General features: G+C 36.9%; 1 protein-coding gene across 10 annotated transcripts in view; it reads left to right on the plus strand.

Annotated features, from left to right (window-relative positions):
- Ccdc85a (coiled-coil domain containing 85A) overlaps positions 1-19,004 on the plus strand; it is a 184,107-nt gene that overhangs the window by 131,382 nt on the left and 33,721 nt on the right. For 9 of the 10 annotated variants that reach the window (XR_011372534.1, XR_011372535.1, XR_011372536.1 and 6 more), the window contains exon 3: positions 12,712-12,788. The exons of the other annotated variant lie outside the window; for it this stretch is intronic. Coding sequence is in view for 6 of the 9 variants with exons in the window: in XM_070025669.1 (XP_069881770.1) it covers positions 12,712-12,788 (77 nt within the window). In the remaining 3 variants the exon portion in view is untranslated. The remainder of the gene's footprint in view (positions 1-12,711; positions 12,789-19,004) is intronic. 10 annotated transcript variants of the gene reach the window in all.

Below are 19,004 nucleotides of genomic sequence, written 5' to 3' on the forward strand. Positions count from 1 at the left end.
GCATTTGGGTTAACTGCTTCAAACTTCAAACTGTCCTGGGGACACAACACATTTAGTAACACCCATGCAATTGGGACAGAGTAATAAAGACTTTTATTCCTTCCCTCAAACATAAGTTATTGGTCATTATCTACACAGAGCACTGTGGTTGTCTTAGGGCATCTTGGAAAAGAACCATAAGGCAAAGTCTTGCCACATGGAGCCCCAGCCTTTTCATAGAGAGAAATAGAGGCTGAAACAACCATGTCACTATTCCTAAGTGTCTTAGCCCAATTTTCCATTGCTATAACAGACTACAGGAACTTCTTACAGTTTCTGCAGTCTGGGAAGTCCAAGAGTGGGATGCTGGTATTTGCTTGACTTAGCCTATGGGCTGCTTCCTGGGCATAATGTGGTGAGTAGATAGAGTATGACATGGTGAGGTAAGGCAAGCATGCCAGCGTGGGCTCATTTGTATAATAAAGCCAGTCCCTTCATCCCATGCATTCTCACGTGGATTAACCCATTCCTGAGAACTCTGTTCAATTATGTCCCAAAGGTGCCGGATTTCAGACACCATTAACATATGACTTTAGGATTAACTTATACAAGCAGTTCAGGGGACTCATTCAGTCCACAGCCCCAAGGAATAAGTTAGTATGTGGATAATAACAAAAGTGTATTAAAAACAACATTTTCCTCCCACTTAAAAAGTGCATTTGAGACAAGAAAGGCTTGAACAAATTTTTGGTGATTATTTTCTGGTACCAGCATTAGGATATAGGCAGATTTTTATCTGAAATATATATATATATATATATATATATAATCTATGTACATATTATATGTATACAAATATATTTAATATCTGCATGATATAACTCATCATGTTAGGTATCCATTTAGCTATTTATTCTTTTACAGAAAATAATAAATGAACAAAACTAGTTTCTGTATCAAAAAATGCAGCACTTTCATGGCATTACGATAGCATTCATGATTTTTGTCAAAGCCCTTTTGGAACATGAGTCAGTATTTCCAACCTTCATTCTAATTAAAGTAAACCACACAGCACATTGCTTGGATTTTATTTTCTTTTGAAAGGACAGGCTTTTCTCTTCACAAAGAAACCTACCCCTGTTTTGATAGGGACCACTGCCTGACAGCTGAGAGCCCCGCATTCCGTGCCTGTCTGACACCTGCTCCATGCTGCATCTCCATCATGTGCATGCTCCTTCTCCCTCCGCAGACTCTGTGAAGGAACAACTGGGGAGAAAATGTCCTGGTGAAGTTGAGATTCCACCCAGTGGGTATTTCTGACCAAAAGAGAGCCTTAATGATATAAGCAGTTTTCCAGTGGAAGGGCGTTTCTATTCTGAGATAATAGTGGCATTTCTAGTCCATAGATTTCAGATTTTTAGGGATAATTCAAACATCCTGCACTCCTCCCAAGCTGTCTCTCTGTACATATCTCCCCAAACTCCAGCCTTCTCTTAGTTCCTTTGAGCTATTATAACAAAATAACTCCAAATAGATTACTTATAAATAGATGTTTATTGTGCACAGTATTGAAGATGGGGAAGGCTAATTAAGACACAAGCCTACCTGGTGCTGGTGAGGTCTAACTCCTCACAGACAGCACCGGGCTCTGTGTCATCATATATAGAAGGGCAAAAGAACTCTTGAACAGGCAATAAGCTCATTCCTCATATTTCCCATTCCTACTACTGGCTCCATCTCCTAATACTACCACTGTGGGCTTAGGCAGGGGAGTTTTGGTGGGGACATAATCATTCAGACAATAGCATACCTCCTAGTTATATACATTCATTTTTCTGAGCCTGATGGGAGTATGTTTCACATTTCCTTGGCGAAATTAGCCACAAATAGTTGGATCTGACATCACTGGAGAATTTGCCCTAAATTTTCCAGCCAAAGTATAATGGTCCATATAATTTTAAACAACGAAGGAGAATTGGTATTATGCTTCATTTAAATACAAATCCCTGCCAGAATTGATTAAAAATGTAGACTTGTATTAGGAAATAATGTGCTTTCAGGGCCGTGTCTACATAACTGGTTGATTTGCTCATTCTGTAAAGTTTCACCATGATAGACACTGTTCAAAGAAGTTAGATTTCCAAGCAACACCTCAGAAAAAGATCCTTGACTTATATAGCTTCTGTTCTGGTGGGGAAAGACAGAACTTTTGTTATAAATGTAACAGATGAGTATGTTAATTTGCAGAATAGAAGTTGATGTAGTAGTGACAAATAGAAAGAAGTACAACAGGGTCAAGGAGATGAAGAGTGTGGGGCGTATGTGGTAGCAGATTGCATGATTAAATTAAGAAGCCTGTGTGAATCTTGTTGAGAAGATGAGATTGGAACAAAGATTTGTGTCTTTGTTCATCAAATGATGAGGGGCAGAACACACCAAGAAGGGACCATCAGAGCTAAGTCACCAGGCAGGAGCATGCCTAGGGTGTTCTGGAATCGAAAAGAGATTTCATGGCTGGAAGAAGCAAGTGTTCAGATCATGTAGGGCCCTGCTAGAGTTTTTAAGGACTTGGGCTTTTATGTAGATCAAACTCCTGCTGAGTGTGGAATGGAAGAAATGATCAGACATAGCTCTTCAGAAGGAAAAACCTGTCTTCTGTAAGTTTCAAATTGATTGTGAATAAGTACACATCTGGGAGGGAGGCAAGAATGGAAACAGGGACACTCATCATAGTTTCTTCTGAAATGGAATTCTGAAAATGTTCTGGAGGTGGCATCAACAAAACTTTTGAGTGGGGATGGAAAGTAGATTGTGAGAGAGGAGCCACACATAATGCTGAGGTTTCTATTACAGGCAAAGCTGAAGAGTCAAATAGTCTAAAATGAGTTCTAAGGGTAAACAGCCAAAAGTGAGAAATTTGAGAAATTTAAGCAGTGGAAGAAAGAAGGTAAACAGATCTCTGTTGTGAGTTGCTTTCACTTCTCTTTTCATGATGAGGTTCCAGAATCTGGGTCTTCCCAGACAAGATCTAAGCAATGTCCTTATTCTGCCTAGAATTTTCTCCAGGATCTTTCCATTGTCATCCTTTTCTCGGGTCATTGTCCTCAGAGAGCCGTTCCCTGGCACTGCTCCTTAAAGAAGCTCCTCTTTCCAGGATGCCTCTTTCCTAACATTTGGATCTGATGCACTTCATAAAATACCTTAATTGTCTGACTTTTATTGTCAGTCTTCTCTCCTGGAATATGAGCCCCATGAACACCCAAATCTTACTCTTACATGCTGCTGTACCTTCAGTACCTAGGAGAGCATCTGACATACAACAGACAGTCATTATGGGATGAAGACATCCTTAATATTAAAGAAAATGATCCAAGTATGCATTAACCCTTACAAGGAACAGCACCATTCTGTGTAGGGAATGAGGGGAGTATTTTCATGTGGTATATTTAAGAAAATACAGAGAATAAAAATAGGAGAGAGTAGAGAACTCACAAGGCATTCAATATATTTCAATGGGAAATGAGAACAAAAACAGTTGAAAGAGATTTATAGAGTGAATTTAAAATTATAAGAACATTAACCTTCATATTTAAAAAGATCAACCCAACAGCAAACAGTGCACAACTCTTTGCAACATCACATTTAGCTGTGTCTGAATGCCTGAACAATGTGAAATACAGTATCATACAAAGAAATATATTCTAATCTTTGGAAATTCTACTATTAGAATTTTTTTCTGTGACTAGAATAGGGAAAGTTTTCTGGGCTGACTCGAGTAGGGGAGCTCTAATGGCTGGGTAGGTTAGAGACAGGGTTAAGAGAACTCTGGGCTACTGGAACACGGGAAAACCTTTCCTCCTGGGAGGGAGGGATAGGAAGGAACTCTCTCCTATCTCTTTCAGGCTGGCAAAGAAACTGGGCCTGGGAAGATTGAAATTTGCTGGGGAGATAGTAGACTAGAGGGAAACCCAATACTAGTTATACTTATTTTGAATATGGCGCTCCATTAAAAAAATTACCTCTCCTCTTAGTGTAATCTGAATTAAAAAGCCAGACACACATGAATATGCTGACTCCAAGAAGTTTTTTAAGTAAGGAAAGCACAAAATTACAGTAAGAAATGTGATCACTATACTTCTAGAGATAATTTGAATTCTAAGTGGAAGCTGACCTTTGCTTGCTTGAGGAAGAAAAGCACTTTGTCAGAATATCCTTGAATGTATAGTTCTGAAATAATTTTCTTAGGAATGTATAAAGCCTTGCAAGTAGTGGAATTAACCTGGAATTAGGACAAGCCATGTGTTTTGAGCTCGGGGTTTATTGCAGTGATTGCTGATGAATTGGAATCATATGGCTGTTCATTGGGCTCTTGATGAAGGAAATTATTTTAGCCTATTCTTTCATTTTTGTAAATCATTTTTATTGTATTTTTATTTTGCGTTTGATATTTATTTATATTGAATAGATGATATACAGTGGGATTATAGTTACATAAGTCAGGTAATGAGTACATTTCTTTTTTTCTTTTTATTTTTCTTTTCTTTTATTGTGAAAATACTGTACAGAGGGGTTACAATTACATGGGCAAGATAATGAGTACATTTCTTATCAAACATTGTAGCCTCCTCCTTTGTTTCCTCTTCCCATCCCTTCCCATCCTCCCCCTACCCCCACACCCAATCCTCCCCGCCCTCCCCCCCCCAAAGTTGTAAAGTTCATTTTCGACATATCGACTTGTACATCTCATTGTTGCAATGGGTCCACCTGTATCCCTATTTAAACGACTTGTTTTTCCCCTTCCCCTCCACAAATTATACCAACATCAAATACAGTGAAAGCAGGGGTTATAATGTGGGAGAGGGACATACAAAGCAACAAAGAAATAATCTTATAAATGTGTTAGAAACAATGGCATGAAAGAAAAAAAATGGAATACTTATCTTAGGGTTCATTTCCTAACATCATCTTATCTCTCCTTTTCTGCTTGACTCAGACATATACTAGATATTGCAAATAAGGGAAACCATGGGATCTATGTTTCTTTGGGCCTGGCTTACTTCACTTAATATAATTTTGTCCAAGCCTTTCCATTTCCTAACAAATGGGGCAATGTCATTCTTTCTGATGGAGGCATAGAATTCCATTGTGTATATATACCACATTTTCTTGATCCATTCATCTACTGAGGGGCATCTGGGTTGGTTCATATCTTAGCTATAGTAAATAATGCTGCAATAAACATACTCGTGCTGGTAGCTTTAGTGTGGTCTTGTTTGTAAACATTTGGATAAATGCCCAAAAGTGTGATTGCTGGGTCGTAGGGGAGCTCTATGTGGAGTCTTTTGAGGAACCTCCATACTACTTTCCAAAGTGGTTGAACAAGTTTACACTCCCACCAACAATGCAGTAAGGTTCCCTTCTGTCCACATCCCCTCCAGCATCTGCATAGACTCCACTCCCAAATTACTCAAACTGATTCAAAACTTTGGCAAAGTAGCAGGGTATAAAATTAACCCCCTAACAACTAGTACATTTCTTTTTGAACAATATCACCTCTTCCTTTGTTTTCTTCGTTTTTTTCCCTCCTGATTCCCCTCCCCCACAAGTTGTATAGTTCATTTTCAACCTAATGTCTAGTGAGTATCATTACTGAAATGATTCACCCTTTGTCCCACTGTTCCAGAGCTTCCTCTTCCCCTCCTCAAATCAGATAAACCTACATACAAGACACAATGTACAGAAATCAAAAACAGCAACAAAACAAGGGGAAAATACAGAAAAATAAAATAAAAAACCTCTTGTTTTCATTTCTTGGAGTTCATTTCAATAAGCATCATTTTATATGACCATATGCACATAGCTATTGAGCCTTTGTGATCTCTCCTAGGAATATCCTCCTTTGGTCCCACTATGTGAATGTTTACAGTCATGCTTAACTTATCATGTCCAAGGGTAATTATTTGTCTTTTACTTTCCATTTGTCTTTTACTTGCAGATTTTTTAGGCACATTCTAATTACTACAAATCAGAGAAGCCATGCAACCTATATTTCTTTGGGTCTGGTTTACTTTGCTTAATATAATTTTGCCAAGTCTTACCACTTCCTTATGAATGGGCAATGTCATTCTTTCTGATGGAGGCATAGAATCCCATTGTGAATATATACCACATTTTCTTGATTCATTCATCTACTGAGGGGCATCTAGGTTGGTTCCATATCTTAGCTATGGTAAATAATACTGCAGTGAACATGGTTGTGCTGGTAGCTTTAATAGAGTCTTGTTTGTGCTCACTTGCATAAATGCCCAAAGTGGGTTTTCTGGGTCCTAAGGGAGCTCTATGTTTAGTCTTTTGAGGAACCTCTCCATAATGCTTTCCAGAGTGGTTGAACAAGTTTACAGTCCCATCAATAGTGTAGTTGGGTTGCCTTTTGGCCACATCCCTGCCACGATCTGTTTTTATTAGATTTCTTGATAATGGCCATTCTAACTAGGGTAAGGTGAAATCTCAATGTTGTTTTGATTTGCATTTTATGGCCAGAGATGTTGACCATCTCTATATGTGTCCATTGGCATTCTTATTTCTTTATCAGAGAAGTCTCTCTGTAAGTCTTAAGCCCATTTACTAATTGGTTGGGATTTGTTTTGGGGAGCTTAATTTTTTGAGTTCTAGGCATAGTTTAGATATGAAGCCCTTGTCTGATGCATATCTAGTGAAGATCCTCTCCCATTCTGTGGGCTTTTTGTATTTAGCTTGCTAGTCATGCAGAAACTCTTCAGTGTGATATAATCCCATTTATTCAGTCTTTCTTTGATTTGTTGTGATTCTGGATCTTTAATTAAGAAGTTTTGACCTGTGCCAAGGAGCCCTAGTGTTTCCCCTATCCCTTCCTGTAATATTTTCATGGTATTTGACCTTACATTGAGATCTTTGATCCATTTGGAATTGATTCTGGTGCATGGTAACATATAAGGACCTAATTTCAGATTTCTGCACTTGTATAGCCATTTCTGCCAGCGCTGTTGGTTGAAGAGGCTGGTTTAGTCTATTCTGCTGCTAAAGAGAATTTCAAAGCCTGGGTAACTTATACTGAATGGAAATGTAGCTCACATCTCTAGAGGCCAAAATCAATGGACAGCATCTAGTAAGTACCTTCTTGCCATATCTTCAATGGCTAAATGGTGAGAGAGGAAGAGGGGCCAAATTTACTCTTTTATAGGGGTACCTAACCTACCATAAGGGGAGAACCCTCATAAATCATCTCATTATGTTTTACCTCTTAATACTATTGCAATGACAATGAAATGTCAAAATAAGTTTAAAGTGGGTAAACTTTCAAAGAATGATTCCTCTTACCCACAGAAAAACTAAACCTACAGCCATTACAGTCTTCAAAATGATTTACTCCTTTACACTATTTATAAATATATCTAGGAGGGGTTCCAGTCCTGGGGCTGGACCTCAGAGTCTATGCAGTGTCTCTGAGCTTTTTAGCTTAGAGCTAGTGCTCTACTACTTGAGCTACAGTCCCACTTCTTGTTTTTTTAGTAATTAGGGATAAGCGTCTTGGAGATTTATCTGTGTAGGCTGGCTTTGAACAACAATGGTCAGATCTCAGCCTCCCAAGTAGCTAGGATTATAGGTATGAGCTAATGGTGCTTGGCCCTCAATTATGCTTCTGCAAATGTGGTTGTATTGGAGTGTTTAAATACCAGATTTATTTTCTGCCCTACAATTTGGGAGGTATGACAGCATTTTAATCTAAACCACTCAGAACTTTGACAAGCCTGAGAGAATTGCAACTATTACTGATACACTATCAGCACACAAGGATCAGCAATTCCCAAGTGATTTCCAGGAGAGCTATTTCTTTCTGCAGGGAGAAACACTGCTTTTGAAACCAGAGAGAGGGAAAGAGGGTTTAATATTTTAGTTGAAGTATTTTTTTTTTTTGTTGGTCGTGGGGCTTGAACTCTGGGCTTGAGTGCTATCCCTGCACTCTTCAGCTCAAGGTGAGTATTCCACCGCTTGAGCCACAGTGCCACTTCTAGTTTTCTAGTGGTTTATTGGAGATAAGAGTCTCACGGACTTTTCTGCCCGGGCTGGCTTTGAACCGCAATCCTCATCTCCTGAGTAGCTAGGATTACAGGCGTGAGCCACCGGCTCCTGGCTGGTCAGAGTATTTTTAAATGACAGAGGAAAACATTGAACTCCTTTAAGTCATTGAATATATTTCAGGAGAACAGAATTGAAATTAAGTTAAGGTTATTGTCTAGTGAAAATATTAGGTTACTCAAAAGTAAATCCAACATAAATATCTAAAACCAAGAAGAATGGGGAATTTAGCATTTATTCATCTATGTGAGAAGCTAGACCTCACCGTATGATTAGAAGATCTCATATGAGAATCACTGTGGTACCATAGTAATGAAACAAAATATTTTGACTATATTTGATGAAACCCCACCGTTAGTAGCCAGTGTCATGAGCCTGTGCACTTTGGTTCTCTTGTTTCCTAAGCAAATCTAGAGCTTGGGAGACAGGGTGATTTTGGAAACCTCTAAGACACACTCTACCTCTAAAACTGGACCTATTAGGAAAAATACAATATTTAGTAGAATTATTGTGCACATTTCTGGCATTTGTTTTATTATAAAAAGGTGCTATGAACTTTCATATGTAGGTTCTGTGAAACAGAGAAAGGAATGGTTTGTTTAGAAAGTCTATGACAATCAAAAATATCTTGAGATTGTCACTAGACTTTCATATATATTTATGATTTGCTTTTCCTTGTTTTTTAATGTCTAGTTATCCATGTGTTTCTCAGGATGGAGAGAGAAATAAATACCTTTGGGGGATATTGAAATATTGCAACCTGTATTACTGTGGTGTGATGTTAGTTTTTCCAGACCGATCACCATCACCGATCACCATCACATTAGAACCACTCATGGGACATACTGGAACCTGGCAGTTGAGCTTGTAGTACTAAAAGGGAATTTGTGTCCTGAGAATCTTAGAACCTATAATCACTTACCCTTTCTTCTTCCCAACCATCAAACAGTGTTAATGGGGTGAACTCAAATTTCCCTTACTTTTGCTTCCATTTAATTTTTTTTTTTCTTTTTTGGCAGGCTTGAACTCAGAGACTCATGTTCTTTTTTTGGCCAGTCCTGAGGCTTGAACTCAGGGCCTAGGCACTGTCCCTGAGCTTCTTTTGCTGAAGGTTAGCACTCTACCAATTGAGCCACAGCACCACTAGTAATAATTAGTGTATGTCTAGGATAGTCCTAGCAGAGGATCACAATAGTTCAATAGCTATGTACATATGACTATATAAAGTGATGCTAATTGAAATGAACTCCAAGATATGGAAACAAGAGTGTTTTTTTTTTAAATTCATGTACTGTGTGAAGTTATTTCTTTTTGGTTTATCACCTGTTGCCACAGTTGGGTTTTGTTTTGTTTTTGTTTTTGTACCCTGTGTCTTATACATACCTTTTTTCTGACTTAGGGAAGGGAAGGATAACCAAATGGTGAGAAAGGGCAAAGGGTGAACCAAAGCAACAGTGGTACTCACAAGATACTATGTTGGAAAAAAAAAAAAAACAACTTTGTAACTTGGAGGGTGGAGGGGAGGGGAGTAAGAAAGAGGGAAAGTGGGAGAAAATGAGGGAGGAGTAAAATTATTTTAATTATGTAACTAACCCCTCTGTACATCACCTTTGCAATAAAATAAAATATTAAAAAGAGTTAGTTTTAACTGTTTAAAATGCTCTCTATCTATTTATATGCCACATTTTCAGTGAATGCTTTGGGATGAAGATTTGGACTTGTTCTGTTGTAATTCTGCCTTAAAACTCAAGAATTCACTCCCTTTGAATGAACTGACATCCATAATACCTTAGATGTTTAAGTACATATGCAGTATCATATCATCATTTATGCAAGTGGAAGATTTCCAAGAGGGAAATATAGTGATTGAAGATAGTCACTCAATTCATAAATAAGACAATTATACTATTCAATGGCCTTTTTCAAATATCACCCAAATTTCTTTGCATAGAGTCCTTTCCATTGTGTTAAATATCACAGCCATAGAGGTAGAGCAATATAGGAACAATAAAGATATGCTGTAGATTGTGAAGAAAGGAGAAAACAATTAATTTTTGTGACTTTAATAGAATATGGTTGAACAGTTTTTCATTTGGATGGTCTTTAGCTAATGGCTATTTTTCTTGACAAGAAAGCTGGAATTACAAAACTGTAAATCAGGCCATCTATAATCAGATTTCAGGGATCTGTAAATCACTTATTCATTTGCTGGTGTAAAAGCAGATTGGTTAAATCAAGAATTTTTTACTCCTTTGTGCTGCATGTTTCCCATTTTTTGAAAAGTCAGTAAAGCAACACATTCCCATTTCATTAAGCTAAAATATGAAGACATATCTATAGCAAATATCTTCAGTTTCCTTTACTTTATATTTCTATATATAAATATATAGATGAGGAATTCTCAAGATTTATTTCCATTTCCGTGTGGGCATCATTGTATCCTATTAATGTTGATAGTGGTTTTCTGCAAATCATTGTGAAAACAGGCATGCTATGTTCACAGCAGGAATGAGCTTAATTGTTATATTTATGAATTAAAGATGAACATTTTATATGTAAAAAAATTGGCTTTTTAATTCTCTTTCCACCCCCAGTACTGGGTATTAAACCCAGGGCTTCCTAGCAAGTGCTCTACTAGCTTGGACTATTTCCCTAACTTAGCTTGCTGCTTTCACAATTTGAAATCACAAAATAAGAATTGGGTTCATTTAAGCACTTCCCAGATTTAAAAATATTCCATGTGCATGATGAATTTCTTTTTTTATTTAATAAGTGTTTTTAATTGTGAAGAATACTGTACAGAGGAGGGGTTACAGTTACATGAGTACAGTAATGAGTACATTTCTTATCAAGCATTGTTAAGCATTGTTATCTCCTCCTTTGTTTTTCCCCTACCATCCCTTACATCTCATCTCCACAGCTATACTCTCCCCTGCACCCCCAACATGGTGTCTTGTACATCCCATTGTTGCAATGAGTCAACCTGTATCCCTATTTAAAAATCTGTTTTTTCCCTTCCCCTCCCCAAATTATACCAACATCAAGTACAGTGAAAACAGGGGTTATACCATAGGGGAGGGACATACAAAGCAACAAAAAAAAAATCACATGGCACCTTTCAAATACATTAGAAGCAATAGCAAGAAAGAAAAAACCACTTGGTCCTTATCTTGAGGTTCATTTTGCTTAACATCATCTTATCTGACCTTTTCTACTTGTCTCATATATATACTAGTTATTGCAAATAAGGGGAGTCATGGGACCTTTTTTTTTTTTTTGGTTGGTCCTGGGGCCTGAACTCTAGGCCTGGGCACTGTCCCTCAACTCTTCAGCTCGAGGATAGTGCTCTACCATTTGAGCCACAATACCACTTCTGGCCTTTTCTGCTTATGTGGTGCTGAGGAATTGAACCCTGGGCCTCATGCATGCCAGGCAAGCACTCTACCACTGAGCCACCTTCCCAATCCCATGCATGATGAATTTCAAGTTAAGGTTTTCATGCAACAGTAACTTTACTAGGGGCTCCATACATTTGCCTCTTGAATGCAGTGTCATCTTGGATTATGCTTTTTTGTGTGTTTCTAAGGCCAAATAACATGAACCTCTAAGGAGTTTCTGTTGCATTAGTATTAACTATGGAATTAAGTTCCGGAGGGATTCTGTTACCATGTACTTTTAACCACACCTGAAATATATTCCTGGATGCTGAATAACTTGCAACTATGCTTCACTCTAGTTTACTTGTATATTTCATTTCAGTGAAGGAGAATTACTATCAAGTTCTTCCATAAAAATGGCATGCTATAGTTCTCTATCTGGAACCCTTTTTTTGACAAAATGTTATCAAATCTTGCTATCAAGAGTTTGGGTACAAAACAGAAATTGAGTTTGATGCTGATTCTTCGCTTCTAGCATCTATCTGATCCATGAAGAATTGAAAACAAGAATCAATGTCAGTGCTATTAACAATAGCTTACCCAAAAGTTTGAAAAGAAAAAAAAAACTAATTTGGGTCTCTGTGACAGCCAAAATTGAGTGAAAATTCACCATACATTTAACTATGAAGTCCTGCTATGGCTGGTTTCTGAATGTTGTATTTAACACCTGTAGATTTCTCAGAACAAATGTTGCTCTTGAAATTTGAACAATTAATTGGAAAAAAATGAAGATAACAAGATATTTGACACTTGTTTATTCTGTACTGTTAATAATCCTGGTAATTTATCTTGCTTGTGGATTATATTGCAAAAAATGCCTAGTGTGGGAGACAAATAAAAGAATGCACAAAATGAGAAAAGAGGGGTAACTGTCTTCAAGATGCTTAAAGTTGAAAGTGCTTACTGGTGTATATAACCCTTCAATCTCATGATCTAGAAGTTTCTCTAATTCTGCTTAATACTGTTCAGTTGTTCAAAACTGCTTGCAGGTTCAATAAATAGTATCTGTTCTTGTTTTTCTGGGAAGTCTTTTTCTTTCTTCCTTCCTTTTTTTTTTTTTTTTTAAATAACAGACTAAGCAATCACTTATTCTGATTGAACAAATGAAGCCAGAAAAATCCTGACAGTGTACTGAACAAGACCTGTGTGGATAATGTGAGTTCTTTCTTTTCAATTTTAGAATCAACCTTGTCCTATGTTAGGCAGCTGGAGGCAAGAGTAAGACAGCTGGAAGAAGAAAATCGCATGCTACCCCAGGTGGGTGACTTCCAGAAGCTCATAGCTAGTCAGTGCCATTGGAGTTTAACTTTCTTATTTGAAATGTAAAGTCTCAATTATGTGTTTTCCTTTCAATGGTAGACATCATTTTGTAAGTAGCCATTCATCATGTAGAGTATGTTAATGTTTCACTATGGTCATCCTATTATCGAGATTTCCAGTGGGTACACTGGAGGATGTAAGTGTCCAAAATAAGCATGTGGACTAATTTTAAGAGGAGAATGGGAAATAATGACACTTTGGTAATACTTCCCATATACATCATGCATGAAGTCAGTAGAGATAGGGGAGGGATTTACTTAAAAAATGCTAATTTATGAGCCAGGTAAAGTTGGAGGAAGTTTGGAGTTTTCATATTTTAATTAAATTAGTACTTTCTAAAATTCTTTGTGACAAAATTGAGCTCTTTTAGTGCAACAAAGTATTGACAGTAACTGACAGTTTTACTTTGGGACTTTATTTCTTTTTTCCCCTGGTGAATATATATGGAACACTTTAATACTTTGTCATATATTTCACTTACACAATTATTTCTGTAGGATGGTAAATTGGGGAGAATCATGTTTCTGAGATGGTGGTTTTCCAAAATGTTTTGTTGAGGGCTTGAATACATGTACTGATTCTAGGGTTAGTTTCCTTAATAAATGTGAAGACATAAAATTTATTTTGATATCTATGAGTTTTCTAAATCTTCTTTTCACTTTAGGGTGGCTAGTTTTTATTTTATAAGTTACTAAGGGAAAATATATCTCAGATATCTAGTAAACAAGAAAGGTTGCAAATACTTTTAAAATTCATTTTTAAAAACTAATTTTGGTCATTAATGATTATTTTGGCTGCCATGTACTACATATAAAAAATACTTTCTTGCTGGGTGTCAGTGGCTCACGCCTATAATCCTAGCTACTCAGGAGGCTGAGATCTGAGGATCATGATTCAAAGCCAGCCGGGGCAGGAAACTCCATGAGACTCTTATCTCCAATAAAACACTCAGAAAACCGGAAGTGGCGCTGTGGCTCAAGTGGTAAAGTGCTCATCTTGAGCTGAAGAGCTGAGAGACAGTGCCCAGGCCTAGAGTTCAAGCCCCACGACCAACTGACAAAAGAAAAAGAAAAAGAAGTACTTTCTCTCCTATCGAATAGCCAACTATTTGCCTAGAAATCATGGAATTAATAAAATGAATCTCCTCTTTCTCAATTTATTATATAAATGTAGGTATATATGTAAACTTATGATGAGGAAAAAGATTGTTTATGTTATTAAATAGGATACGAATACAGAGTTTTCTTTCTTACCTTTTTCCCCTTTTTCTTTTTCTACTTTTTAAGTTGTTTTTTCTCTTTATGTTGGATTCTTGCTATGGTTTTATAGGACTCTTGATATAAGACATGGCTGTCCATTTTTTTTAGGCAGCAAGGAGTATCAAAGAAAAGAAATGAGAACAAGCTTATAAACAATACACTAATTTCTCTAAGATTTGAGGGTTGTATCAGCCATTGAAATGTAGCATGTATGCCATTTTATTAAAAAAAGATGCCCAACAGATAGGAAAAGGACAAGTTTGATTTTTAAAGATCTGTAGCATTGTTAAAATTGTGGAAGGAAACCTGAATAGCCCTCAGCTGTATTGACATTATCTATTTAAGACAGTACTGTAATGCTTGCAAAGTTAAAACTAGAAGAGATTAAATAGTGATTATCAAGTTCAACTGGTCAATGGTATTCTTTTAACCACATTGCTATTTTTCTGTCAGTTTTTTTGTTTATTTTTCCCTTCCAGAAATGGCAAAGAAAGATTGTGAAATGCCATGATTGTATATATCATTTCAAAAGAGAAAAGATATCAATATACCATGTTGGATTCTTGCTTATATCAGAGATAGTAAAAATGGAGAAAATGTTTTAGATTTAATTAAACATTCATTTATATTATCAATGTAACTTAGTGCAAAAGAAATTCACTATTTGAAATATGCTATTAGGATACAGAAATACTGTAATAGGTCTCAGTTTTAAAAGAATATTTGCTAAATTTTTAATAATACAATAAGTTGACTATTGTCTTCATTTACAGCTAAGATAGATATGATAGCACGACTATTCACAACTACTTTTATAAGTTCAAACTAACATGAACATCAACATAATGAGATCCTAGGATTAAACCCAGTAAAGAGATCTCAGAGCAATGAAAATCATTTAATGGACACCCATATGACAGACTGAGACCTGACCTGGAAAACACAAGTCATGTACAACTTATTCAGAGATTATTTGTACTATTACAAAGAAGGTCTGATGAGTTTTCCCTGTAGAGACTATTTCTGACTGTTCAGTGTTAGTTACAAGGTCAATTCAGTGCTACATGCTGACATTCCTGAATAAATTAGTCTCAGTATTTGAACACTTGATTTTCAATTATGAGAGATTGCTCACTGTGCCTTGATTAGAAAGTTTTTTGGTTTTTTTAAAATCCCAAATCTTTAGAAGTGTGTCAGTTTCCCACAGAATATAATTAGCAATTTGAATAGTAAGTATATCAGGTATTTTTATTTTTATTTTTTTATTGTGAAAATACCATACAGAGGGGTGACAATTACATGGGCAAAGTAATGAGCACATTTCTTATCAAGCATTGTTGCCTCCTCCTTTGTTTCCCCTTCCCGTCTCCCGCACCTCCCGCTTCTCCCACCATGCCAAATTTGAAAAGTTCGTTTTTCGACATAACGTCTTGTACATGTCATTGTTGCAATGGGGCTACCTGTATCCCTATTTAAACAATTTCTTTTTTTCCTTCCCCTCCACAAATTATACCAACATTTTTTTTAGTATTAGTTATTTTTTGTGGCCAGTTCCAGGTTCTCTGCTGATAGTAAAAGCAATTTTTGAGGAAGGTATCTCCTCTCAGAATCCTTGTATTGTGTATAATGATGAGAAAGGCACAACCTTGCCTTAGCAGCATACATATTTAAAAATAAACCAGGTGGAATGGGTGCTTTTTGTTTCTTTCTGGTCAGGGGAAATTGTTCAATTGTAGATGAAATTCTTTTCAGCTCTCGTAGTTTGTGCTCCCACGTATAAATAATGGCTTTCTGTCTTGCATCGTTCAGAACAGTGGTAAAGGTTGAGCTGATTCTCCCCAGTGGTAAGAGGGGCCCATGGAAGTGTGGTGGGATTTCAGTGCTGCAGGAAGGCCAGGTCATCCCACAGTAAGAACAGTTTTGTTATTTGTAGAAACGGCAGTATTATTGGCTGGGTATTTTATTTCACAAGAAATACTTCTTTTAAAAGTTAATGAAAAAGAAAGATCTCCTTCCTCAAGGAAATAAACAGATGTGAACATTTTTTAATGACCACATTTAAAAATATTTAAGAAGGTAGCATATAATCCCATTTTTCTACAGTACTCAAAACCGGTCTATTTCACTACGCAAATACTTGAGGTGATGTGAACCCCAAATGAAGATCACATGTTATTCCAATATAGGTAAATGCTATCTATGGTGTTACCAACTTTGATTCCAAAAATGTAGAATCACCCACAATAACATAAATGCCACTTATAAATAACAGATTGTATATGGTATAATGTTTTAGTCTGATACATTTTATGTTAAAAAAGGATATACTTGTTTTTTTAAAATATACTTAAGTATAAACACAAATTTTTCTGGATACAAAGTTATGGATTTTTTTCAGAGCTGAGTAGAATCTTACAGATCTCATAGCACAACCCCTTTTCTAGTGAAGGCATATATCAGGTTCACAGAGGTTAGGGGTATTAAAGTGGTTGACAGCTAATTAAGGATGGACTCCCACCAAGATATAACCTGAGCTGATGTTCTTTTAGCATTATGCACAGTGCCTTCTGCAATCATTTAACACCATTAATGCAATTCAGTGTAATAAGCTACTAAAGCTATTTTTAACTTGTCAAATTCATTTCTTTCAACATTTATCTTAAAGTTGTATGTATGTATCAATCTAAGATTTGTTAATCATTCATTCTGTTCATGCCTAATGCTGGACTTTTTTTTTCATTTGTGATTGATACCATTGCTGTTTTTCTTGAGGTAATGGTGTCTGTCACAAATGATAGGGCCATGTTATTCCTTCCTGACACTTTCTAAAATAATACTTCAGAATCATAAAGTTGTCTTGCATACTCACAGATACTCACATCTACATGGAAAATTCACATGTAACAGAACATGGTCATAGAGAAGGCTTTCTGTTCAGAGTGAAGTGTAGGTGGGAGGTAGACTGATGGAACAGAGCTTTTCATATTGAATTTTGAAGACTGAGATGTGATTGGTTAGTCCACATACAATTCCTTGGTTAGATCTCTCTGCTCATTGCATTGTGTTTTGCTTGATGTCACAGGGATTTATTAATCCAGATAGAGCTAATGTTTACATACTCTACATGGAATGAAGAATTCTATTTAATTAAAAAAAATATTTCAATTTTGGATGATGTATTATTATAAAAAATAGTGCAACCCTTTGAAGACTTTAGTTACCATTGAGATATATGCCTGAAGTAAGTCAGTAATCATGTTTAAACTCATCTCACCTATTCCACATTTATTTTTGGGTTTTGCATCATGAACAGGGCAGGAGACATGAAGCAAACAGTTTGCTGCTGGTCCAGAGTCAATTAAGAACATTTATGAAGAGTCCTACTGGGAAATCTATTCCTTTTGATCAAATGCTCTGGCAGCAACATCTGCTTGACAAACACAATGTGTACGTGGCCCCTTGGAGGCCCTTCCTGAAACACGCCCCCGCCCCTGAGACCAACATTTGAGGGCTGCTTTTCAGAATCAGTAAGGGCCGGGAATTGCCAGGTGTCCTGTGCCTGCCCACCTGCCCCTGTGCAGGGCTCCTGGAGACCCTTTTGAAAGGCCTGGCAATTGGGATCTCCACTGAGTGGGCCCTCTCAGCAAGTGTTGCTATTTCCGTGCTGTTAGCACACACACAAAGAGGCTAATTTTAGGAATGGAAATGAAAAATCTCCCTCTCATGTAATTTGATTACAATGTGACCGCACAATTCAGTCTTTCAATGCCCTGTGAAGGAGGCAGGGTTGTTTCCAGAGCAGTTTCTGAACAAAGGAAAAGAACCTGTCACCATTGCCAGAAGTGCTGAGAAGAGTACACAGGAGCTTAGGAAATTGCGCCTCACACTTCCATGGCAACACAGCCTGGTCCAGTCACATCTCAGAAGCCCGCCCTCACCTCTCAGTGCAGATGCAGATGTCACCTGCGTGCTGCACAGGGATGGGAGGATTCTTTCCTGATCTGCACTTTTTTCTGCAGAGAAGATACTTAATCACTGTTTTTTGCTGCTTTCTCTTTTGCACATCTTCTGACTATGTTTTGCCAATATGTTTTGTGTCTTGCAGGGCTTTAAACACATGGCTCTTTTATAGGGAGAACTGCTTTGGAAAAAGAAAAATCAGCAACGCTTGCACAAAAAGCAGTCACAGAGTAAGGCTGCCAAGGATACTTAAAACAAATGTAGTATTCTTCAACAGTGATTTATGTGGAGATTGTCACCCTGTAATCCTAAAGAGTAGTTTAGACATAATTGCTATTTTTTCTCATGTAGAGAAGCCCTAATTATGTCACACAGCCTGGGTAGAATCTGGATACTACTGATAGGAAGAATAGAGAAACCCATTAAAGATTGATTGCTCCCGGAGTCAAATTTGGGGAAAATAGGCTTCACTAGTGCATAGTGCTTGTGAACAATGCACATATTCAGTAGAAGGAAAGGTTTAATAGTTCAATATAGCTTTAAAGGGACAGAGGGGAGCTCCGTAAGTGATGTGGGTATATTAGAATGGAAGAGAGAAACAGATAATTGTGAATAAATTGTGTGTGTGTGTGCTAGAAAACCTAAATTGATGGAAACTAGATAAGGGAAAAGTTTATCTGTTGGGGAAAATAGCAGAAAGAGGAAAATTGATGGGAAAAATTATCTAAGATAATACAAGGCCTTACCTACCACTAACACTCCCTTTTTTTTTAAATTTTGTAAGATATACTTCGAATTCTTGACTGCATTCCCCCTTCTACATAGAGAATTAGACAAAAATATAGGCAGCATCTATATTATTTAGCTACAACCTTACTATGTATAGTAAATGCCTGTATCTATATTCTTTAACAGAATAGTTGTGAGTATATAA

Source organism: Dipodomys merriami, unplaced genomic scaffold (genome assembly GCF_024711535.1).
Source record: "Dipodomys merriami isolate MVZ:Mamm:240054 unplaced genomic scaffold, mDipMer1.0.p SCAF_17, whole genome shotgun sequence".
NCBI classification, from domain to species: domain Eukaryota; kingdom Metazoa; phylum Chordata; class Mammalia; order Rodentia; family Heteromyidae; genus Dipodomys; species Dipodomys merriami.